The sequence below is a fragment of the Elgaria multicarinata genome, chromosome 3, assembly GCF_023053635.1.
Source record: "Elgaria multicarinata webbii isolate HBS135686 ecotype San Diego chromosome 3, rElgMul1.1.pri, whole genome shotgun sequence".
Classification (NCBI taxonomy): domain Eukaryota; kingdom Metazoa; phylum Chordata; class Lepidosauria; order Squamata; family Anguidae; genus Elgaria; species Elgaria multicarinata.
The window spans coordinates 169,356,032-169,380,826 of NC_086173.1; the positions used below are offsets into that span (position 1 = coordinate 169,356,032).

The 24,795-nt window shown below is 44.5% G+C and overlaps 5 protein-coding genes across 5 annotated transcripts in view; 3 read left to right on the forward strand and 2 right to left on the reverse strand.

The window, feature by feature from the left end:
- LOC134396288 (zinc finger protein 721-like) overlaps positions 1-16,725 on the reverse strand; it is a 120,042-nt gene extending 103,317 nt beyond the window's left edge. Inside the window, exons 1-2 of one of the 2 annotated variants that reach the window (XM_063122724.1) lie at positions 16,703-16,725; positions 597-1,087 (exon numbers count right to left, since the gene is read on the reverse strand). In XM_063122724.1, the coding sequence (XP_062978794.1) occupies positions 597-1,016 (420 nt within the window). In that variant the 5' untranslated portion in view covers positions 1,017-1,087; positions 16,703-16,725. Of the gene's footprint in view, positions 1-596; positions 1,088-3,071; positions 3,144-16,702 lie in introns of those variants that run through there. The other variant, XM_063122721.1, reaches the window with a different exon arrangement.
- Positions 1-24,795, forward strand: part of LOC134396268 (uncharacterized) — an 853,762-nt gene that overhangs the window by 247,083 nt on the left and 581,884 nt on the right. The window lies entirely within an intron of this gene.
- Positions 1-24,795, forward strand: part of LOC134396322 (zinc finger protein 420-like) — a 412,724-nt gene that overhangs the window by 223,049 nt on the left and 164,880 nt on the right.
- LOC134396318 (zinc finger protein 345-like) overlaps positions 1-24,795 on the forward strand; it is a 334,491-nt gene that overhangs the window by 178,625 nt on the left and 131,071 nt on the right. The gene's annotated exons all lie outside the window — the stretch shown is intronic.
- Positions 1,035-15,522, reverse strand: LOC134396989 (zinc finger protein 420-like). The gene is made up of 7 exons (XM_063123603.1): positions 15,461-15,522; positions 14,195-14,680; positions 13,436-13,541; positions 13,092-13,195; positions 12,746-12,872; positions 8,637-10,421; positions 1,035-1,087 (listed from the first exon to the last, which is right to left on the reverse strand). The coding sequence occupies exons 2-7, from the start codon at positions 14,612-14,614 to the stop codon at positions 1,035-1,037; spliced, it is 2,595 nt and encodes an 864-aa protein (XP_062979673.1). The 5' UTR covers positions 14,615-14,680; positions 15,461-15,522.

Below are 24,795 nucleotides of genomic sequence, written 5' to 3' on the forward strand. Positions count from 1 at the left end.
AAAAGGCAGCATTTCCCGGTTTGCATTTTAGTCCTCCTTGTAAAGATTATCTATAGTCCAAGCCACGGAATGCATTAATTTATTTCTTTATCTAAGGATGTGTCCTCTGGGGCTAAGAGTTCCACCATGGCATAAGCAAAGCTCTTGAACAACCTCTGAAAACCAACCAGGAGGAAAGACAGAACCTCCCAGGCATTCCCTGATATCCAGCATCTTCCGCTGTGAACACACTCTGCCACCGGTTGAAGAAGGATCCCCTCCTTCCCCAGAACTTCACAAACCCATTCATAGGCTGTAGCCATCCAGACAAGTAGCCATTCACAGCCTTCTCGTCCAGGAATTTGTCTAGCCCCCGTTTTGAACCATCCAAATTGATGGCCATCACTACATACTCGGGTAGGGAATTGCGTATTTTAACTATGAGTTGTTAGTTTAACTATCCTCCGAAGGGGGCCTCCTCTACAAATAGGGAACAACCATTTTTGAGGCGTGGGGGCGGCACTGGAAATTGGGGCACCCCTTCCTTAGAAGACATGCAAAAACAAGCTGAGATAAGTAATCAGGCCCTGCTAGTTATCAGGATGAAATACTCTCACCTGCTCTTGGTCCTCTGCCTGGCTCAAGAGGAAGCCTTCTGCCAGGGCCACCGCCTGGGAACTGTTCTTAGCTCCACATTCTCTGACCCAGCTCTCCATCTCCGGGGGTAGGACAGCCAGGAACTGCTCCAGGACCACCAGGTCCAGCATCTCAACTTTTGTACACCTTTCTGGCTTCAGCCACTGACGGCAAAGGTGGTGGAGTCGGCTGCAAACCTTTCGGGGCCCTTCAGTGTCCTGGTAGCAGAAGGCCCTGAAGCGCTGTCGCTCCACATCTGAGCTGGTGTTGCTCCCAGGCTGGTTCTCCTGCACTCTTCTTTCCCAGGGCTCTGCACTACTCCCTCCCTGGATGTTGAAGGAGACGTTTCCTGCTTCAGGGCCAGCAAAGTTCTGCTCTTCCATCTTTACTCTCTTCTTCATTTCTGCTCCTACCAGGACTCAAAAGGTCTCCTTGCTTTGCTTCTGGTTTCTCTCTTGAGGCAAGGACTGTCCTGTAGGAATCAAAATAAAGAGCTTAATTCACTTAAAAGTAAGCACCTGTCTCAAATGGATCTCTCCAACCATGATCCCACAGAAATCAGACTCCTGGTTGAAAATGAGGTTCTGACTTTAACCCAATGGGAGAGAGCGTGTAACCAGAGCGGACTTAAGGCTCTGAAAAATTCAATATGATTGAAAGTTTATTTTAAAACTTGAGCAAGATATCAGTGAATAAACAGTTCTGCTGATGAAGCGGAGTTTCTTTCCCCATCCGTTCCATGGCTTCCTTCTAAGCCCTCTCTGTTCTCAGAGCTTGACGCTAACAGTGGGATCACTTTATAAGTAATACTGCAGGAGGTTGATTTCAAAGGCATTGAGACTGAAATAGACAACAGGGACCCTGGTGCTCCTTAGCTGGATTTAAAAAGAGGGAGAGGAAACAAAACCAAATGCAAACATGACACCATAATAGCTTTTTGCCCACAGGTGGGATATTCCTCCCCCCACCCAGGACCTGTCCCCTTCTGTCCCTGCCAGACCCCCCTTCTCCCGCCTTCCCTTCGAGGATCCCTAATGATGGGGAGGGAAGGAGGTGCAAGGAGGGGGTCTCCTGGAGGGGATCTCCAAGTGGGTCAGTCCCCTGGGGGCAGGAGGCTGTCTCTCTCTACCCACCCCCTACCCCAAACCTGCCCTCCTGCCCTTTGCTCCCTCCGCTGCTCTCCTGCTCTGGGGGGCTCTTTTTCCACCCCCTCCGCCCCCTGGGGACCCCTTGCATCTTGCACCCACCTGCTCCTTTGCACGGGAAGAGAGGCTGAGCTTGCAAACACCATGCAAACCTCCCAGGCTGCTTTCCCAAGGGAGCGGGTGTCGAGGAAATCAAGCTGGGTGGTTCTTTTACCTAATACCCATGGCTATAGGAAAATGGCCCTATAAATCATTCGCTATATAAACCATAAAGTTCATGACTTCCTGCTTCTTTAAAACATATTTTTAAGGCTGCAATTTGCTTGCCACAATTCTGCTGATGCTAAAACCACATGTCACAAGATGGTTAGACAGTTAAACAGATAAGAAAGAGATTTTTAAGGCAAGCTAACCAAAAAACAGGAAACAGATGGAGATGTATTTCCTGTAACTCACCCTCCCACCCCCTGCCCCAAACCTCCCTCCCTCCCCTGCTCTGCTCCTGTGTGTGTGTGTGTGGGGGGCTCTTTCCACCTTCCCTTCCAGGATCCCCTAGTTATGGGGAGGGAAGGAGATGCAAGGTGGGGGTCTCCTGGATCGGGCCCAAGTGGATCAGTCCCCTGGGGGGCAGGGGGTCTCCCACCCTCCAACCCCCTGCCCTAAACTTGCCTCCCTGCTTTGGGGCTCCCTCCCATGCTCTGCTCCTACCCTTTGGAGGGGTCCTTCCACCCCCTTTCCCTCCCTTCCCCCCCCCCCGGAACCCCTTGCATCTTGCACCCACCTGCTCTTCTGCAAGGGAACAGAAGCTGTAGTTGGGACCCACGATGCAACCCCCCCAGGCTGCTTTCCCAAGCGAGGGCGGGGCAGAAAGTGAGTTCAAACACCCAATTATACTTTTTCAGGCCCTCTCCATCCCTTTAACCCTTAGATGGACGCAACACCAAAGAGCTGCAGAAGCTTCTCCAAATGCTGGACGGGGAGTCTAGCAGGATACTATGGGATGTCAGCAGCATTTCACACCCAGAGTCCTCCTCCTCTAGGGCAGCCCCTCTTTCTCCCCCCCCCCCGTCCTGTGGCATGTGTCTGGGATGCTTTAGGGTGGATTCCTGCATTGAGCAGGGGGTTGGACTCGATGGCCTTGTAGGTCCCTTCCAACTCTGATATTCTATGATTCTATGAACCCCTTCACCCCCATATCTTCTCCTTCCTTCCTCTGCCTCCCTCCCCTGCTCTGCTTCTGCCCTGGGGGGTCTCTTTCCACCCCATTTCTTCTCCTCCACCCCCTGGGACCCCCTTGCATCTTGCACCCACCTGCTCCTCTGCAGGGGAAGAGAGGCTGAGGCTGCAAACTCCATGCAAACCTCCCAGGCTGCTTTCCCAAGGTGGGGGGAGGGCGGAAGTGAGTGCATTCCATCAGCCTGGGCTCTTCACGGGCCTCTCTAGGACCCAGCCCACTCGTTCTCTTTAACCCTTAGATGGTGGCAACAGCGAAGAGCTGCAGAGGGTTCTTCCAAGTGCTGCCCGGTGGAGCCTGGCGCGTTATTATGGGATGTCAGCAGCATTGCACGCCCACAGTCCTCCTCCTCTGGGGCAGCCCCTCTGGCATGAACCCCTTCACTCCCATCACTTCTCCTCCTTCCATCACTTCATTTCCATCCCGTTTAATGTAGTTGACCCTATGGAAAGGAGGGAAGGGCTCCTGCGTCTTTAACTGTTGTGACGAAGAGGGATTTTCGAACAGGTGTCGTTTGTATATATGGGGAACCAGGTGAAATTCCTTCCTTATCACACCAGTTAAAGCTGCAGGAGCCCTGCCCTCTTTTAAATCTGGTCACTGTAGTGTAGCTCCTGCACTTTAACTGTTGCGATGAAGAGGGAATTTCAGCATGTGTCGTTTGTATATATGGGGAACCAGGTGAAATTCCTTCTTTATCACAGCAGTTAAAGCTGCAGGAGCCCTGCCCTCTTTTAAAACTGGTCACTCTAGCGTAGCTTCTGCACTTTAACTGTTGTGATGAAGAGGGAATTTCACTAGGTTCTCCATATATACAAACGACACCTGCTGAAATTCCCTTTTCAACAAAGGTGTTAAAGATACAGGAGCCCTGTCCTCCTTTTCATAAGGTCACCCTTTTCAATGAATCATAAACTACCCAGAGAATGAGGCAGAAAAATGGAAGCTACCTCCGCTCTTTCCCTGGAGCTGGATGCAACACGGCTCCGACTCCTCACACCTGATACAGGGCTTCCAGGGCAGGAGCAGTGCTGCGTGAGATACAGCATGTGTCACCCCCTCAGAAATGCATCCTTAGACCCTAGCAATGGTGCTAAACCCTGTAAGTTGCCCAGAGAGCTTTGTCAAAGGAGTAGTAAATAATAATAATAATAATAATAATGCTGTCAAAACTTCTCAGAATACATTTCTCACAAAAAATCTTGAGATTTCTCTATTCTTACTCCCTAGAAATAAAAGGACCGTTTGCAGAATTTTCTCCATGTTTTATTAAACCATTTTTTTGGTGGTGGCTGCATTCCCTCCCCTCAACGCTCTGGAGTGATGCTTGGTATACGGGCCATTGTGGGAGACACAAAATGGGGTCCAGGCTGCCAACACAGTTGATGCTGTCGCCGCTTGCAGCGGCAGTGCTAAATAGCAATGCAATTTTGGGCTGCTTTAACAGAAGTACAGCTTCCAAATCGTGCGAGGTACTGGTTCCTCTCTATTCGGCCCTGGTTAGGCCTCATCTTGAGTATTGCGTTCTGGGCACCCCACTTTAAGAAGGATGCAGACAAGCTGCAGGGGGTTCAGAGGCAATGAGGATGATCAGGGGTCTGGAAACAAAGCCCTGTGAGGAGAGACTGAAACAACTGGGCATATTTAGCTTGAAGAAGAGAAGATTGAGGGGAGACATGATAGCACTCTTCGAATACTTCAAAGGTTGTCACACAGAGGAGGGCCAGGATCTCTTCTCGATCCTCCCAGAGTGCAGGACACGGAATAACGGGCTCAAGTTACAGGGAAAAAAATGCAAAAACAAGGGAAACCCCGTAAGGGAGTAAAAAATAGCCGAAGGCAAGGGTAGAACCAAGTAATCTTCAAAGCGTAAATAATAGTAAAAGGATTGGGGTTTACACCCACTCTTAGGAGTGGAAAAGCAGGGTCAACTTTAGAAGAGGAAGGAGCCCAGGGTGGGTTTCAAAGGCGTAACGATGAAAAAGGAAAACATGGTACTTATTCACTAAGTTTAAAACAGGGAGAGTAAACAAAACAAAATACAATGCAAACATGACACCAGGACAGCTTTTTGCCCACGGATGGATGGGATTTCTCCTTCCCACACCCAGGATCTTTCGAATTCTGTCCTTCCCAGCCAGGTTTTTTCTTGAAGTTTCTTACAAGTGTTACCATGACAGTGTGCCTTGCTTTTCAAGATCTTTTCATATCACACAAACATCTGGGAATGTCTCAAAACTTCAGGACAGTTAGAGGAGTGGTCAAAAAATTCCAACTCCTCATTTAGCTTCTGTGGTGCTTAATTTCAAGATCCACTCCAATTTCGTTTTGAAAATAAAAGTGGCTGAGGTCATTTTTTTTGGCTTTTTAAAAAAAAACACACACTGTAAAATCCTACTTTAATGTAGTTCTTTGATTTTACTTTAAAATCATCCATTTTTAACGCATTTATTTTAGCCTATCTCTTTACTTGTTTTTCTGATGTCGAATATGTGACAGCTTGTCGCTTTTAGCAATAAAGATTTCATTCGAGATGCCAGACTCAGGCGTTGTGAAAGCGGACACTGTGTCGCTACTGGGCCTGGGACTGACTTGAGCCAGGGAGAGGTACGTGGTGTGGTCATGTGGCAATGACACTCTGCGTCCCAAGGACAAATCCTGTGAAAGCATCAACCAGATGGCATTTCCGCTTCTGTCCCGCCCAGCCCATTCCAGGATCCCCTATTTATGGGGAGGGAAGATGGTGCAAGGCCTTCAAGAGGCAGCTGGACAACCATCTGTCAGGGATGCTTTAGGGTGGATTCTTGCACTCAGCAGGGGGTTGGACTCGATGGCCTTGTAGGCCCCTTCCAACTCTGCTATTCTATGATTCTAAGGCTTGGGTCTCCTGGAGGGACCCCAAGTGGGTTAGTCATCTTGGGGGGCATGAGGCTCTGTCTCTCTCTTCCAACCCACCCCCTGTCCTTCTCTGCTCCTGCCTTGGGGGGCTCCTTTTCCACCCCCCGGGACTCCCTTGCATCTTGCAATCACCTGCATTTTGGTCTTTCCACCCTCTCCCCCCTTGCATCTTGCAATCACCTGCATTTTGGTCTTTCCACCCCCTCCCCTCCCCAGGACCCCCTTGCATCTTGCACCCACCTGCTCCTCTGCAGGGGAAGAGAGGCTGAGGCTGCAAACACCCTGCAAACCTCCCAGGCTGATTTCCCAAGGGCGGGGGGGGGGGGGAAGCGGAGGTGAGCGCATTCCAACAGCCTTGGCTCTTCAAAGGGCCTCTCTAGGACCCAGCCCACTCGCTCTCTTTAACCCTTGGATGGAGGCAACACTAGAGAGCCGCAGAGGGTTACTCCCTCATTCAGGGTCATACTTCAACTGAAATAAAGAAGAAAACGTGTCCAAAAAATGTGCACAATTTTTCTCTTTTAATTTTGGTTGCATAGATCAAACAATATGTAAACTTACTAACATTTCAATTTCTGCTCAGTCTTAAAAGTATTACTTGATCCTTCACTTCTTTAATACACCTTAATTCATTGCTTACAATTCCTAACTTCTCGCTGGCCAATTGACTCCCCAAATTAGTTAGGGTGACCCTATGGAAAGGAGGACTGGGCTCCTGTATCACGAAAGTTGTATTGAAAAGGGAATTTCAGCAGGTGTCATTTGTATACATGGGGAACCTGAGGGCTTCTCGCCAGTGTGCATCCTGTGATGTTTTTTAAGGTTGATACTTCAACTGAAACCCTTTCCACATTTTTTCTCTTTTTATTTTTTGGTTACATAGATCAAACTATATCTAAATTCAATAAACAAAAAACCTACTGTTTACAAAACAACGTTAAAGGCTCTACAGTTTTCAACCAAACTCCCAAAAGCAGGGAAATTGGCTCACAGGCCTATAACGCCACATCCCCCCTTACTGAAACCCCTTTCCGCATTTTTGGTTTTTCAGATGTATTGCGTTGACTGAAGCTCTTCCCCCACTCTGAGCATTGACAGGGCTTCTCGCCAGTGTGCATCCTGTGATGTTTTTTAAGGCCCATACTTCAACTGAAACCCTTTCCGGATTTTTGGATTTTTTATTTTTTGGTTGCATAGATCAAACAATATCTAAATCTACTAACAGTTCAATTTCTGCTCGGTATTAAAATATTAATTGATCATGTACTTCTTTAATACACCTTAATTCATTACTTACAATTCCCAATTCTTCGCTCACCAATTGACACCCCAAATTTCAATTCAGACATGTTGAAAGAGAGCCTCGTTTCCTTTGATCTAGGCTCTCCAGAGACCGGTATATGCCGACGGAGGCCTGCGCCCATGATCTACGGTAACCCTGTTCAGCGGTTAAGCACTTTGAGCTAAAAATTATGGCATAGCGTATTGCGTGAATCAAGACTTAGCAGGTCGTGTGACCCATTCCTAATCACGTGGGCTGAATAACCACGGTTTAAACACGCTGACTAACCATTTGCTGCAAAAGGGATAACCATGGCTTAGCATGTTGTCTGAACAGGCCCATTATTGACAAATTCAATACATTTCATCCATGCTCCTTCAAACTTGTCTGTGATTGTCCTTGGGCTATCCTTAAATTTTGCATCAATTCCTTAAGGAGTGCGCTCTGCTACACTCTCAGATACCACCTTTCAGTATAAAGGCTTTCCTCATTCTTCCAGTGTTTTACTATCTTATGTGAACCACCTAGAGAGCTTCAGCTATGGGGAGGAATACAAATGACATAAATAAATAAATAAAATATATACTTAACCAGGCTAATCTCTTAAAACATGGATTTCCTAAATCGATTTACCTTAGGGCATGCCCACAACAAATTTATTTATTTATTTAAAACATCTGTATCCCGCCCTCCATCACTTTGATCTCAGGGCAGCGTACAGATAAAATCCAAAAACATAAAACAATATACACAGCTAAAAACAAATTAAAACCTTAATCAAGTTAAAACCTACAATTTAAAAGGAGTAAATGCATGAAGGTCACCTCCTAACACTCAGGGGATGCCCCAGAACTCACCACTGATCATTTCCTTGGTGTGAGTTACCATCTGTGGGTCAGTTTTACCATTACCTCCCTATTTTAAATTGAGATTGTTTTAAGCGGATACTTATCCTGCAAAGCACTCCACATTTCTTTTTCTGTGTGGATTCCGAGGTCTGTTTCCCGCGCCCCCCAGAGTGGATCACTTATGCCTGTTTCAGATGCTACAATTCAATGAGGACCACATTTATGCATCGAAAACAGCAAGACACTTTTTGGGCCTGTTCACAAGACACCTAAAACCCTGCTGGTTAAGGCTTTTTAGTTAAGAATTCAGGTTTCATAGGGCTTCTCGCCCATGTGAATTATTCGATGCGTCTTAAGATGACCGCTCTGACTGAACCTCTTTCCACACTCCAGGCATTCATAGGGCTTCTCCCCTGTGTGAATTCTTTGATGTTTATTACGACTGCCGCTGTGACTGAACCTCTTTCCACACTCCAGGCATTCATAGGGCTTCTCCCCTGTGTGAATTCTTTGATGTTGATTAAGGTCATTGCTCTGACCGAACCTCTTTCCACACTCCAGGCATTCATAGGGCTTCTCCCCTGTATGAATTATTTGATGTTGATTAAGGTTGCCGAGCCGACTGAATCTCTTTCCACACTTCGGGCATTCATAGGGCTTCTCCCCTGTATGATTTCTTTGATGTTGATTAAGTTGGCTGCTCTGACTGAATCTCTTTCCACACTCCAGGCATTCATAGGGCTTCTCCCCTGTGTGAATTCTTTGATGTTGATTAAGGGTGCTGGTGAGACTGAATTTCTTTCCGCACTCCAGGCATTCATAGGGCTTCTCCCCTGTGTGAATGCTTTGATGATACTTAAGGTTGTGTCTCCGACTGAACCTCTTTCCGCACTCCAGGCATTCATAGGGCTTCTCCCCTGTGTGAATTCTTTGATGTTGATTAAGGTCGCAGCTCTGACTGAATCTCTTTCCACACTCCAGGCATTCATAGGGTTTCTCCCCTGTGTGAATTCTTTGATGTTGATTAAGTTCACTGCTCTGCTTGAACCTCTTTCGACACTCCAGGCATTCATAGGGCTTCTCCCCTGTGTGAATTCTTCGATGATACTTAAGGTAGTGTCTCCGACTGAACCTCTTTCCGCACTCCAGGCATTCATAGGGCTTCTCCCCTGTGTGAATTCTTCCATGTTTATTAAGGTCGTTGTTCCCAATGAATCTCTTTCTGCACTCCAGGCATTCATAGGGCTTCTCCCCTGTGTGAATTCTTTGATGTTGATTAAGGTCACTGCTCTGACTGAAGCTCATTCCGCACTCCAGGCATTCATAGGCCTTCTCCCCTGTGTGAATTCGTTGATGTTGATTAAGGTCACTGCTCTGACTGAAGCTCATTCCGCACTCCAGGCATTCATAGGCCTTCTCCCCTGTGTGAGAGCTTTGATGTTTATTAAGGTTGCTGCTGTGACTGAAGCTCTTTCCGCACTCCAGGCATTCATAGGGCTTCTCCCCTGTGTGAATACTTTGATGTATATTAAGGCTGCCGCTGTGATTGAATCTCTTTCCGCACTCCAGGCATTCATAGGGCTTTTCGCCCGTGTGAATTAGTTGATGATGATTAAGGTTGCTGCTGTGATTGAAGCTCTTTCCACACTCCCGGCATTCATAGGGCTTCTCGCCCGTGTGAATTAGTTGATGCGACTTAAGATGACTACTCAGACTGAACCTCTTTCCGCAATCTTGGCATTCATAGGGCTTCTCCCCTGTATGAATTATTTGATGTTGATTAAGGTTGCCGAGCCGACTGAATCTCTTTCCGCACTTTGGGCATTCATAGGGCTTCTCCCCTGTATGATTTCTTTGATGTTGATTAAGTTGGCTGCTCAGAACGAATCTCTTTCCGCACTCCAGGCATTCATAGGGCTTCTCCCCTGTGTGATTTTTTTGATGTTGATTAAGGGTGCTGGTGAGACTGAATTTCTTTCCGCACTCCAGACATTGATAGGGCTTCTCCCCTGTGTGAATGCTTTGATGATACTTAAGGTTGTGTCTCCGACTGAACCTCTTTCCGCACTCCAGGCATTCATAGGGCTTCTCCCCTGTATGAATTCTTTGATGTTGATTAAGGTCACTGCTCTGACTGAAGCTCATTCCGCACTCCAGGCATTCATAGGCCTTCTCCCCTGTGTGAGTGCTTTGATGTTTATTAAGGTTGCTGCTGTGACTGAAGCTCTTTCCGCACTCCAGGCATTCATAGGGCTTCTCCCCTGTGTGAATTATTTGATGTTGATTAGGGTTGCTGCTGTGACTGACGCTCTTTCCGCACTCTAGGCATTCATAGGGCTTCTCCCCTGTATAAATTATTTGATATCGCTTAACTTGTGAGTTGCTCTCCCTGAAATCACCTGCAAGAAATAATAAATATAATGATAATAATATCTTCCTGAAATTAGGGAACAAACCAAATCAATAAAAAAATATTTGGTTGGAGAGGAACTTCCTTCCAAATATATTAAATATCCGCCAGTGATCAATAGATCAGAATTAGAGTGACATTCAGCGCTTTCATTTATATAGAATAACTCTTACAAAGGACCTCAAACAATGAATGAACATGAAATACAAAATGCACAAAATCTGCCCTTTTGTCCTAGCTGATTATTTAACTGGGAACTGGACAGGGGGAATTGGACCCTCAGGGTTCTTTCCAATGTCAGTTGCTTTGGAAACCCTCCGTCATGGCTACACCAGTAAGGAAATTCTGAGAAAGGAAGTGGGTTAAGATGGAGTGAGAAACAAGACCATCTCACTGGGTTGTAGTATTGTTTTTAACAGACTGAAATTTCAAAATGAAGTCTGTCCTGCTGTCTAGTTGTATCTCAAAATGGAAAGCAAACTGTCCCGAGCAAGATTCTGATAATATGCCGAATTCTGCTCTCCGTTGCTTCCTGCGTGGATAACATTATGATAATATCTGTCAGGTCTTCAACATTATCCAGATACAGTCATGGCAGCAAAGCAAGATGGGTTGGCAGCCATCACTGCCACGGAATCAATATATATAAAAGCCCAGAGGCCTCCTCCAAGCCACTTATGCAAATAGGAGAGAAGGCAGAGGCAGTGCATTGGACTACCGGTTGGTGATGTCACAATGACATCGCCAACAAGTACGCCAATTTTATTTATTTATTTATTTATTTATTACATTTTTATACCGCCCAATAGCCGGAGCTCTCTGGGCGGTTCACAAAAATTAAAAATTGCATGTTCTCTGTCCAGTCTAAATGGAAAAAGGCTGTGAACGAAAAATTGCGCATTTTGGGTTTCTCGCGAAATGCCATTTTGACATTAGGCCTTTCAGAAGCCAAGGAGGATATATATCAGCGTATTAGTGATATTGAGTTACAAGATCATATAAGAGCAGCAACCCCATATCCTGAATTTAGAGATCGGGGGCAGGCTCTCCTTCCTGCAACATATTTAACTTCTTTAACTATTCCAAAATACAGGAAAGCCTTCACGCAGGCTAAATTTAATGTGCTTCCCTCTGCAGTTTTGGAGGGTAAATTTAATAATATTCCATATTCTAAGCGCCTATGCCCCTGTAAAGCTGACATGATAGAAACTGTGGATCATGTATTGTTGTACTGCTCCTTTTATTGTGACTTTCGGCATACTTTCATCACTCCTATTTTACAAGGAATACCTGGGAGATCTGATGTGTTCTATACAGACTATCTTTTGGCTGATCAGAACTCTCAAATGACCTCCAAGGTGGCTAAATTTTGTGCTGCGGCAATTGCTTGTCAGCGTGGGATGATATCATCTGATTGTGACAATGTTTTAATCTATTAAAATATGTGGGACATATTTTAACTGATTAATTGTTACCATATATTGTTTTATTCATAGTCTGATTTTATTCTGTTGGTTTGGGAATATTATATGTGCTTATATTGTTGTGTTGTTTTGCTGGTCTTGTGACCGTAAATAAAATTCATTCATTCATTCATGTTCTCTGCTATTTGCACTTACAGGCCAAACCGCTGCCTCCGCATTCTCTCCTATTTGCATATTTAAAAATTCTGAGCTCACAGGGCCTTCTATGGAAGTGCCAAGTTCCGAAGAAAGCGAACTGCGTTCCGGCTTAGCAGAGGGGCCAAAACCCACAAACCTCCTCACCAGACTGCTCCTCTACACCTGTCGTATGACGGGCTTTTTTGCTAGTAAATCTATAAATGGCCTTCTAAAAATGTTCTGTCAAGTCTCCAGAGTGCTTTCCTCCTTGTCTTTTAGCCATCAAACCAATTGTTCCATTGCCTTCAGTCCAAGGCCCTGGAAGGACAGTGCAGGAAACTCCCCCAGCAAGCAAGAGAAAACCATCTGCATTCATTCGTCTCCATTGCCAGATGGTCACATTTGATCCTCCTCCCTTGTGCAGGTTACAGGACTTGATCAGGTGCTCATCACATCATGGATCATGCTGTCATTAGGAAAATGTTTGCTTTCATGGTGGAGCTTCTCTAACTTGATCGAGAGGGCTTGAAATTGACTTTAGAGGTTGTGGGTTCTCCACCCTGGAGGTTTCTAAGAACAGCCACTTCTCAAGGGTGGTTTATTGATTTTGAATTAAGCACTGACACAAAGAAAGAAGAGCTGAAATTCCACCTTCCAGGATCTGTCAGGAAGGCAACGAGGGAGCCCTACCCAGAGGGGTCCCATTCCTTACCCAGAGAGGACAGGATCCCATGATTCTCCTCCATGACTTCCTTGTGCAGAGTCCTCTGGCCTGGATCCAGCAGAGCCCACTCCTCCGCCGAGAAATGCACGGCCACCTCCTCAAAGGTCACCAGACCCTGAAAGCAGCATCAGAAGAAATGTCATTCTTTTTACGCATTATGTAGCAATCCATGAAGGCAAGGATGGTGAGGTCCTCCTTCTCAATGCCAGAGCTTCATGAGTGACATTCAAGCCCTTCCTAGCAGCCATCTTGGAGACAAGCAAAGGCTAAAGGAGCAGGTTCTTCCAGCATTAAAGAGATGTACAGGGGACAGAGGCCCCCAGAACTCCAGTACCTGCCCAGGCTGCGCAGAAACCGCTTCCACTCCACCACCAAGTGAAGGAGGCCTAGAAGGATCTCCCAGGATCAATTCACTCTCTCTGTGGGTCTTTCTGCTCCCTGAGAGGAAGGCAAAGAAGGTGAGAAGGTAAGTTATCATTCGTAAGCATGTCTATTTTCATTGTTTTACTGCTATCAATGTTTGTCCCCATTACTAAACAATATTTCCTTTTTGACTATCTAGAGAAAAAGAGTCCCTCTTCTTCTGCAAAATCAGGCTCGAGGAGAACATTAAAGCAGCTCATGCACCTCATGCGTAATTGCGGGAGGGAGGCCATGGGGCAATATGTGGATCCTTACCCAGTGAGGAGGGTCTTAAGTCACCCTCTTCCAAGGTCCCTCTGTCAAGCGGAGCTTTCTTTGCCTCAGGGAAATCTGTGAGCATCTTGGCCAACTTCCCCTGCAGCTGGAACAGAAGGAAGGAACCCAGAGAGGGAAGGAGAGAAATGGGTCAGGTCAAGGCAAAAGGCAGCATTTCCCGGTTTGCATTTTAGTCCTCCTTGTAAAGATTATCTATAGTCCAAGCCACGGAATGCATTAATTTATTTCTTTATCTAAGGATGTGTCCTCTGGGGCTAAGAGTTCCACCATGGCATAAGCAAAGCCCTTGAACAACCTCTGAAAACCAACCAGGAGGAAAGACAGAACCTCCCAGGCATGCCCTGATATCCAGCATCTTCCGCTGTGAACACACTCTGCCACCCGTTGAAGAAGGATCCCCTCCTTCCCCAGAACTTCACAAACCCATTCATAGGCTGTAGCCATCCAGACAAGTAGCCATTCACAGCCTTCTCGTCCAGGAATTTGTCTAGCCCCCGTTTTGAACCATCCAAATTGATGGCCATCACTACATACTCGGGTAAGGAATTGCGTATTTTAACTATGCGTTGTTAGTTTAACTATCCTCCGAAGGGGGCCTCCTCTACAAATAGGGAACAACCATTTTTGAGGCGTGGGGGCGGCACTGGAAATTGGGGCACCCCTTCCTTAGAAGACATGCAAAAACAAGCTGAGATAAGTAATCAGGCCCTGCTAGTTATCAGGATGAAATACTCTCACCTGCTCTTGGTCCTCTGCCTGGCTCAAGAGGAAGCCTTCTGCCAGGGCCACCGCCTGGGAACTGTTCTTAGCTCCACATTCTCTGACCCAGCTCACCATCTCCGGGGGCAGGACAGCCAAGAACTGCTCCAGGACCACCAGGTCCAGCATCTCAGCTTTTGTACACCTTTCTGGCTTCAGCCACTGACGGCAAAGGTGGTGGAGTCGGCTGCAAACCTTTCGGGGGCCTTCAGTGTCCTGGTAGCAGAAGTCCCTGAAGCGCTGGCGCTCCACATCTGAGCTGGTGTTGCTCCCAGGCTGGTTCTCCTGCACTCTTCTTTCCCAGGGCTCTGCACTGCTCCCTCCCTGGATGTTGAAGGAGACGTTTCCTGCTTCAGGGCCAGCAAAGTTCTGCTCTTCCATCTTTACTCTCTTCTCCATCTCTGGCTCCCACCCGGACTCAAAAGGTCTCTTTGCTTTGCTTCTAGTTTGTCTCTAGAGGCAAGACTGTGTTGTGCAAATCAAAAGAAAGAGCTTAATTAACTTAAAAGTAAGCACCTGTCTCAAATGGATCTCTCCAACCCCGATCCCACAGAAATCAGACTCCTGGTTGAAAATGAGGTTCTGACTTTAACCCAATGGGAGAGAGGGTGTAACCAGAGCGGACTTAAGGCTCTGAAAAATTCAATATGATTGAAAGTTTATTTTAAAACTTGAGCAAGATATCAGTGAATAAACAGTTCTGCTGATGAAGCGGAGTTTCTCTCCCCATCCGTTCCATGGCTTCCTTCTAAGCCCTCTCTGTTCTCAGAGCTTGACGCTAACAGTGAGATCACTTTATAAGTAATACTGCAGGAGGCCGATTTCAAAGGCATTGAGACTGAAATAGACAATAGGGACCCTGGTGCTCCTTAGCTGGATTTAAAAAGAGGGAGAGGAAACAAAACCAAATGCAAACATGACACCATAATAGCTTTTTGCCCACAGGTGGGATATTCCTCCCCCTTCCCAGGACCTGTCCCCTTCTGTCCCTGCCAGACCCCCCTTCTCCCGCCTTCCCTTCGAGGATCCCTAATGATGGGGAGGGAAGGAGGTGCAAGGAAGGGGTCTCCTGGAGAGGGTCTCCAAGTGGGTCAGTCCCCTGGGGGCAGGAGGCTGTCTCTCTCTACCCACCCCCTACCCCAAACCTGCCCTCCTGCCCTTTGCTCCCTCCGCTGCTCTCCTGCTCTGGGGGGCTCTTTTTCCACCCCCTCCGCCCCCTGGGGACCCCTTGCATCTTGCACCCACCTGCTCCTTTGCACGGGAAGAGAGGCTGAGCTTGCAAACACCATGCAAACCTCCCAGGCTGCTTTCCCAAGGGAGCGGGTGTCGAGGAAATCAAGCTGGGTGGTTCTTTTACCTAATGCCCATGGCTATAGGAAAATGGCTCTATAAATCATCCGCTATATAAACCATAAAGTTCATGGCTTCCTGCTTCTTTAAAACATATTTTTAAGGCTGCAATTTGCTTGCCACAATTCTGCTGATGCTAAAACCACATGTCACAAGATGGTTAGACAGTTAAACAGATAAGAAAGAGATTTTTAAGGCAAGCTAACCAAAAAACAGGAAACAGATGGAGATGTATTTCCTGTAACTCACCCTCCCACCCCCTGCCCCAAACCTCCCTCCCTCCCCTGCTCTGCTCCTGTGGGGGTGTGGGGGGGCTCTTTCCACCTTCCCTTCCAGGATCCCCTAGTTATGGGGAGGGAAGGAGATGCAAGGTGGGGGTCTCCTGGATCGGGCCCAAGTGGATCAGTCCCCTGGGGGGCAGGGGGTCTCCCACCCTCCAACCCCCTGCCCTAAACTTGCCTCCCTGCTTTGGGGCTCCCTCCCATGCTCTGCTTCTACCCTTTGGAGGGGTCCTTCCACCCCCTTTCCCTCCCACCCCACCCCCGGAACCCCTTGCATCTTGCACCCATCTTGCAAGGGAACAGAAGCTGTAGTTGGGACCCACGATGCAACCCCCCCAGGCTGCTTTCCCAAGCGAGGGCGGGGCAGAAAGTGAGTTCAAACACCCAATTATACTTTTTCAGGCCCTCTCCATCCCTTTAACCCTTAGATGGACGCAACACCAAAGAGCTGCAGAAGCTTCTCCAAATGCTGGACGGGGAGTCTAGCAGGATACTATGGGATGTCAGCAGCATTTCACACCCAGAGTCCTCCTCCTCTAGGGCAGCCCCTCTTTCTCCCCCCCCCCCGTCCTGTGGCATGTGTCTGGGATGCTTTAGGGTGGATTCCTGCATTGAGCAGGGGGTTGGACTCGATGGCCTTGTAGGCCCCTTCCAACTCTGCTATTCGATGATTCTATGAACCCCTTCACCCCCATATCTTCTCCCTCCTTCCTCTGCCTCCCTCCCCTGCTCCTGCTCTGGGGGGTCTCTTTCCACCCCCTTTCTTCTCCTCAACCTCATGGGACCCCTTGCATCTTGCAATCACCTGCATTTTGCTCTTTCCACCCCCTGGGACCCCCTTGCATCTTGCACCCACCTGCTCCTCTGCAGGGGAAAGAGGCTGAGGCTGCAAACTCCATGCAAACCTCCCAGGCTGCTTTCCCAAGGGTGGGGGGAAAGGCGGAAGTGAACGTATTCAAACAGCCTGGGCTCTTCACGGGCCTCTCTAGGACCCAACCCACTCGTTCTCTTTAACCCTTAGATGGTGGCAACACCAAAGAGCTGCAGAGGATTCCTCCAACTGCTGGCCGGTGGAGTCTGACGGGATATTATGGGATGTCAGCAGCATTGCACGCCCACACTCCTCCTCCTCTGGGGCAGCCCCTCTTTCCCCACCCACCCCCGTCCTGTGGCATGAACCCCTTCACTCCCATCACTTCTCCTCCTTCCATCACTTCAGTTCCATCCCGTTTAATGTAGGGTGACCCTATGGAAAGGAGGGCAGGGCTCCTGCGTCTTTAACTGTTGTGACGAAGAGGGATTTTTAGCAGGTGTCGTTTGTATATATGGGGAACCAGGTGAAATTCCCTCTTCATCACACCAGTTAAAGCTGCAGGTGCCCTGCCCTCTTTTAAATCTGGTCACTCTAGTGTAGCTCCTGCACTTTAACTGTTGCGATGAAGAGGGAATTTCACCAGGTGTCATTTGTATATATGGGAAACCAGGTGAAATTCCTTCTTTATCACACTAGTTAAAGCTGCAGGAGCCCTGCCCTCTTTTAAATCTGGTCACTCTAGAGTAACTCCTGCATTTTAACTGTTGCGATGAAGAGGGAATTTCAGCAGGTGTCATTTGTATATATGGGGAACCAGGTGAAATTCCTTCTTTATCACAGCAGTTAAAGCTGCAGGAGCCCTGCCCTCTTTTAAATCTGGTTACTCTAGAGTAACTCCTGAATTTTAACTGTTGTGATGAAGAGGGAATTTCACCAGGTACCCCATATATACAAATGACACCTGCTGAAATTCCCTTTTCATCAAAGGTGTTAAAGATACAGGAGCCCTGTCCTCCTTTTCATAAGGTCACCCTTTTCAATGAATCATAAACTACCCAGAGAATGAGGCAGAAAAATGGAAGCTACCTCCGCTCTTTCCCTGGAGCTGGATGCAACACGGCTCCGACTCCTCACACCTGATACAGGGCTTCCAGGGCAGGAGCAGTGCTGCGTGAGATACAGCATGTGTCACCCCCTCAGAAATGCACCCTTTGGAAGACCCTAGCAATGGTGCTAAACCCTGTAAGTTGCCCAGAGAGCTTTGTCAAAGGAGTAGTAAATAATAATAATAATAATAATAATGCTGAGTCAAAACTTCTCAGAATACATTTCTCACAAAAAATCTTGAGATTTCTCTATTCTTACTCTCTAGAAATAAAAGGATAGTTTGCAGAATTTTCTCCACGTTGTTATTAAACCATTTTTTGGGAGGTGGCTGCATTCCCTCCCCTCAACGCTCTGGAGTGATGCTTGGTATACGGGCCATTGTGGGAGGCGCAAAATGGGGTCCAGGCTGCCAACACAGTTGATGCTGTCGCCGCCTGCAGCAGCAGTGCAAAATAGCAATGCTATTTTGGGCTGCTTTAACAGAAGTATAGCTTCCAAATCGTGCGAGGTACTGGTTCCTCTCTATTCGGCCCTGGTTAGGCCTCATCTTGAGTATTGCGTTCTGGGCACCCCACTTTAAGAAGGATGCAGACAAGCTGCAAGGGGTTCAGAGGCAATGAGGATGATCAGGGGTCTGGAAACAAAGCCCTGTGAGGAGAGACTGAAACAACTGGGCATATTTAGCTTGGAGAAGAGAAGATTGAGGGGAGACATGAGAGCACTCTTCAAATACTTCAAAGGTTGTCACACAGAGGAGGGCCAGGATCTCTTCTCGATCCTCCCAGTGTGCAGGACACGGAATAATGGGCTCAAGTTGAATGAAGCCAGATTCCGGCTGGACATCAGGAAAAACTTCCTGACTGTTAGAGCAGTACGACAATGGAATCAGTTACCTAGGGAGGTTGTGGGCTCTCCCACACTAGAGGCCTTCAAGAGGCAGCTGGACAACCACCAGTCAGGGATGCTTTAGGGTGGATTCCTGCACTGAGCAGGGGGTTGGACTCGATGGCCTTGTAGGCCCCTTCCAACTCTGCTATTCTATGATTCTAGGAATTACTCTTAGATAAGCAATATGAGAAGGGTGGTGGGGGAATTCTCGATTTTGGCATGATATTCTGAGACCAACCAACTCCAACGTAGAATTCCCTTGTTGGAAGACGATATGTTTCTAAACAAGTGGGTTCACATAGAAGGGATAAAGTCTGAGTGAGTTTCACTGCACATGTTTAGACGACGTTAGTTAGGGTGACCCTATGGAAAGGAGGACAGGGCTCCTGTATCACGAAAGTTGTATTGAAAAGGGAATTTCTGCAGGTGCTGTTTGTACATATGCAGAACCTGTATATAATGCAGTATATACTGTATATATATACAGAATATACTGTATATATTTATACTGTATATATACTATATGCATATATATACACAGTATATATGCATATACTGTATATATGCATACGTTATATGTATATAATACATCACAACAGTTAAAGCTGCAGGTGACTTTGGGCCAGTCACAGACTCTCAGCCCGACCTACTTCACAGGGTTGTTGTTGTGAGGATAAAATGGAGAGGAGGAGAATTGTGAATGTGCGTTGGGTTCCTTGGAGGAATAAAGGTGGGATATAAATGCAGTAAATATTATTATTATTAATGATGATGATGATGATGTATAAAACAGAGTGACCCTATGAAAAGGAGGACAGGGCTCCTTTATCTTTAACAGTTGTATTGAAAAGGGAATTTCAGCAGGTGTCATTTGTCTGTGGGTCAGTTTTACCATTACTTCCCTATTTTAAATTGAGATTGTTTTAAGCGGATACTTATCCTGCAAAGCACTCTAAATTTCTTTCTCTGTGTGGGTTCCGAGGTCTGTTTCCCACACCGTCCAGAGTGGGTCACTTATGCCTATTTCAGATGCTACAATTCAATGAGGACGACATTTATGCATCCAAAACAGCAAGACACCTTTTGGGCCTGTTCACAAGACACCTAAAATCCTGATGGTTAAGGCTTTTTAGTAAAGACATCAGGTTTCAGATGTTGTGTGCAATGCAGTTTGCTAAGGCCTGGTCACTTTCTAATCCCAGTCAGACCTTCTACAGCAGGGCGTGAAGTGTTGGGAGTCACTGCACAGCTTGTGGTTAGGGCTAATCCCAGAGAACGACCGTCTCATCAACCACAGTCCCCGAAACGTCGTCTAAACACGTGCAGTAAACTCACTCAGACTTTATCCCTTCCATGTGAACCAACTTGTTTAGAAACATATCGTCTTCCATCTTTTTTATATATATATATAATTTTTATTTTTCTACAATACTTAAACATACACATTTATATTTTCACATAAAAACAACAACAACAACATACTACATAATATTGAAATGTTGAATACATAATATCTTATCTTAATAACATAATCAAGATTAACATACAAGTGCACCCCCCACCTCGGGATCTCATTCCTGATTCCAGAATCTCATACTTCCTTCTGCTGGTGGTTTCCCACTTCCTCTAGAAAACACAAATATTAGGAACTGTTTCCAAATTCTTTCAAAATCATTTGCTTTAGCTATACCTCTTCTCCATTTAATATTACTTGTCAATTTATCATTAATAGCTATATCCCATACTTCTTTATACCATTCTTCAATAGAATATTCCCCTTGAATCTTCCAGTTCCTAGCTACAATCAATCTTGCTGCCGTCAGCAAATTCGTTATCAGTTCCTTAATTTCCTTTTTACATTTAAAATCTTCTTCAAATAGTGACAGCAATGCAACTTTTGGTGTTCGTTCTATCTTCATTTCCACAATTTCTTCAATCTCCAAAAACACCATCTTCCACAATTTCTGAACATAGTTACATTCCCACCACATATGCAAATACGTTCCTTTAACCCCACAACCTCTCCAACAATTTTCTGATTGCTGATTGTTTATCTTATTCAATCTAACCGGAGTTAGGTACCACCTCCATACAATTTTAAAATAATTCTCTTTTATTCTTACTGACATATTTCTCAACGCTCTTTGTTTCCATAATCCCTCCCAACCCTGTTGTCCTATTTGTACCTTCAAATCTGTCTCCCAAACCATTTTACCCGAATTATCCACCGTCCCTTTCTCCACCAATATTCTGTATATTTCACTCATCAACCCTTTTAACACTGTTTTCTCCCTTTCATTATCTTTCTTAACTATTAGTTCCTCAAACTTTGTTAATTCTCTACAATCTCCATTATCTCTTACCCACTTTTTAGTCCACTGTTCTAATTGCCTATAATTTAACCAAGTTAATTTTTTATCCTTCAAAACCTCTTCCATATCCTCTCTTGTACTCATTCCTCTTAACCAATCCCTTAATTTCATTTTATTTTTTTCTATTAAAACTTTACTTAATCTACTCTTTAATTCCTCCGGGAAATTCTTCAACATTATTACCGGTGACAAAGGAGAACTGCTTGGAAGCAGCTCCCCTTTATATTTACTCCAAATTTCCCAGTGAGACCTCAAAAGCGGGTTATTTATACTTTCCACCCATTTTTTTTTCCCTTCCATAAAAAATACATTTTCCAAATTAGTCTCTATATTACTCGTAATTTTTTCTTCCATCCAATCTAATTCCCCTAATCCTGTAATTGCCTCCACTATATATCTTAATCTATTAGCTACATAATATAATTTAATATTCGGGAGACCCAATCCTCCCTTTTTTTGGCTCAAATACCATTTACTTTTATTTACCCTCGCTTTCTTATCACCATTACAATAATTATTTATAATCCTTTGCCAACTTTTTAGCTCTAATTCTGAAATTTTTATTGGTAGCATCCTGAACACAAAATTAATCTTTGCTAAAATCTTCATTTTTATTAATGCTATTCTTCCAAACCAAGATAAATTTAACCTTTTATATTTTTCCAATTTTGCTAAAATCTCTTTTTTTAACACATTTAAATTCTCTTTCTCTAAACTCTCTAGCTTCTGCGTAATTTTTATTCCCAAATATCTAATCTGATTCTTAACTCTCATTTCTCTTCCCTTTTCTTCTCAATCCTTCTCTTCCTTTTTAGTATAATTAAACAACATCAATTCTGATTTAGACCAATTTATTTTTAACCCCGTAATATCCTCAAATTCTCTCAGTTGCTGTTTAATTCTCCCCATCTTCTCTATTGGATTCTTTAACATCAACAACGTGTCGTCTGCAAACATATTCAATTTAATTTCTTTCATACTACCTATTCCTTCAATCTCCTCATCTTCTCGTATTGCATTCGCCAATAATTCCATTACCATTACAAATAGGACTGGTGAGAGTGGACATCCTTGCCTTGTCCCTCTGGCTAGTCGTATCTTATCTGTCACACCATCATTCACTACCACTACGGCTGTATTTTGAGAGTATAACTGTTCTATTATCACTTTAAATTTATTTCCAAACCCCATTTTATTTAAAACCATCTTTAAAGCTTGCCAGCTCAAACAATCAAAAGCCTTAAAAATATCCAATGCCAGAATTCCTGCTTTAACCCTAGACTTATTTATCACCTGTATTACATTTAATACTCTTCCCACTAAATTAGACATCTGTCTACCTGCCACAAATCCACATTGGTCCTCCCCTATATATTCCTATGTATTCCTCTATAAATTTATTCAACCGCCTTGCTAAAATAGTTGAAAAAATCTTAGCATCTTGGTTTATTAATGAAATAGGTCTATATGAATCAGGGACAGTCAAATCTTTATCTGGTTTTGGTATTAAAATTATTAATGAATGTTCCCATGATTCTGGCGTTCTATCCCCTTCCAATATGGAATTATACAAATTTAATAATTTTGGTACTAAAATTCTTTTAAAAACCTTATAATATTCTGGGCCTAGACCATCTACCCCCGGTGATTTACCCGGCTTCAAGTTCTCAATTACTTCTTCTACTTCTCCTTGAGTTATTACCTTTTCCATTAACTCTTTATGCTCTATTTTTATTCTCTTCTTTATATACTTTTCTATATAAGCTTCCAACTTTTGTTTTTGAATATCCTTTCCCTTATACAATTCTTGATAAAACTCCTGAAAAATCTTTACTTTATCCTTCATTGTATGACAATACTTCCCTTGTTTATCTTTCAAAATCCCTATCTCATTCCTGGCTTTTTCTTTTTGTGTGAGCCTGGCAAGCAATCTAGAATTCCTATTACTGTTTTCAAAATACTCCCTTTTCATATATATTAAATTTTTTTGAACCTCCTCTAAATTTAAATTTTCTAATTGTTTTTTCTTTGCTTGTATTTCTATTAATTTATATTTATTTTTATATTGCCAATAATCTTTCTCCATTTTCTTAATCTCTTCCTCCAATTATTCCTGCTCTGCTACTTGTTGCCTCCTTAAATTACACATTTCTCTAATACATATCCCTCTTGATACTGCCTTCATGGTATCCCAAACTACTGCTCTTGACGTTCCTCCCTTCTCATTAATTTCCCAAGACTCTGTCAATTCTCTTTGCATTTTTTCTACCACCTTATTATACTTCAAAAGTTTTGTGTTTAATTTCCACCTAAACGCTTCCTTATAATTCTTTTTAACTGTAAACTCTAAGCTTAACAATGCATGGTCTGTTACCTTTATTACCCCCATTTCCATTTTACATACCTTACTTGCAAACTCTTTTGAAACCATTATATAATCTATTCTAGAATATGTCTGATGAACTGAGGAGTAGTAAGAAAATCCCGAATTCGATCCATTCAGTAAACGCCAACAATCTACATAATATTTTTCTTTTACTAGTTTATTCAATATAGTAATATTATTTCTTTTTTCCACATTTGTGGGGTTTGATCTATCCACTCTATTATCCATTACCATATTAAAATCCCCAGCTAAAATACGATATCCTTCCCTAAACTCCTCTATTTCATTAAATAAATCCATAAAAAACTCTCTATGTCTCTCATTAGGGGCATAAACATTTACTAATGTATATTGTTCACTTTCTATTTGCCCCTTTATCATAAGATATCTACCATTATCATCCTTTTTTACAGTTTTCAGTATGAATCCACTTTTTTTTAAAATCAAAATTGCTACTCCATTTTTTTTTACGTCCCTAATGACTTTTCATAATAAACAGACCACCTTGTCTGAATTTCATTTACGCCATCAAATTTTTGGTGTGTTTCTTGCATCATAATAATATCAGATCTTTCTTTATTTAACATTTGTTCTATTCTCCTCCTTTTCACGACTGCCCCCAGACCTTTAACATTAAGCGTTGATACTTTAATATTCTTATTCATAATCACCCTTTTGATTTTCCTTCCGATCCCGTGTGCTCTGCAACTCATAAACATATATAACAACAAAAATAAAAATAAACCCTGAACCCCCCTTCAACTCCCTCCCTCCCACCCTATTAATCCCCCCAAACCCCTCTTCCCCCCCACTACCTTCCCCCTCCCCATATCCCCGTGAGTCTATTACTCTGGCCATTATCTAACTTAGGGGAGAGGGGGGAGGCAGGGCCCCGCCCTAACGGCAAGATCTCTGTACTTAACTACTTAATATATTATTATCTCATAATACCATTCCCCATTTTACCCCGTCCCAGACGCCCCGGCTTTGGTTCCATTCCCAACTCCAGCTCCAAGACTTGCATCCTTAAATAACCCCAAACTCTTCAGCAGCTCCTTGCCCTGCTCCAAAGAGGTTACTCTGTGTTGGCCCCCAGCATAGGAAAACTTTAAAAAAACAGGGTAACCCCAAAAATATCTCACTGTATTTTTTGTTAGCGTTTCAGTTATTTGCTTAACGCTGCGCCTCCATTGGAGTGTTTGCTGACAAAGATCGTTGAATACTTGCACTGCTTTGCCTTTATATTTGATCATGACCATAGACCTCAATTTCTTCATCACTTGCTCTTTTTTGTAGTAACTGCCAAATCTCACAAGAATGTCTCTGGTTGATCCTCTATAATTTGCTCCTCCCACTCTATGGATCCTTTCAATATCACAGTC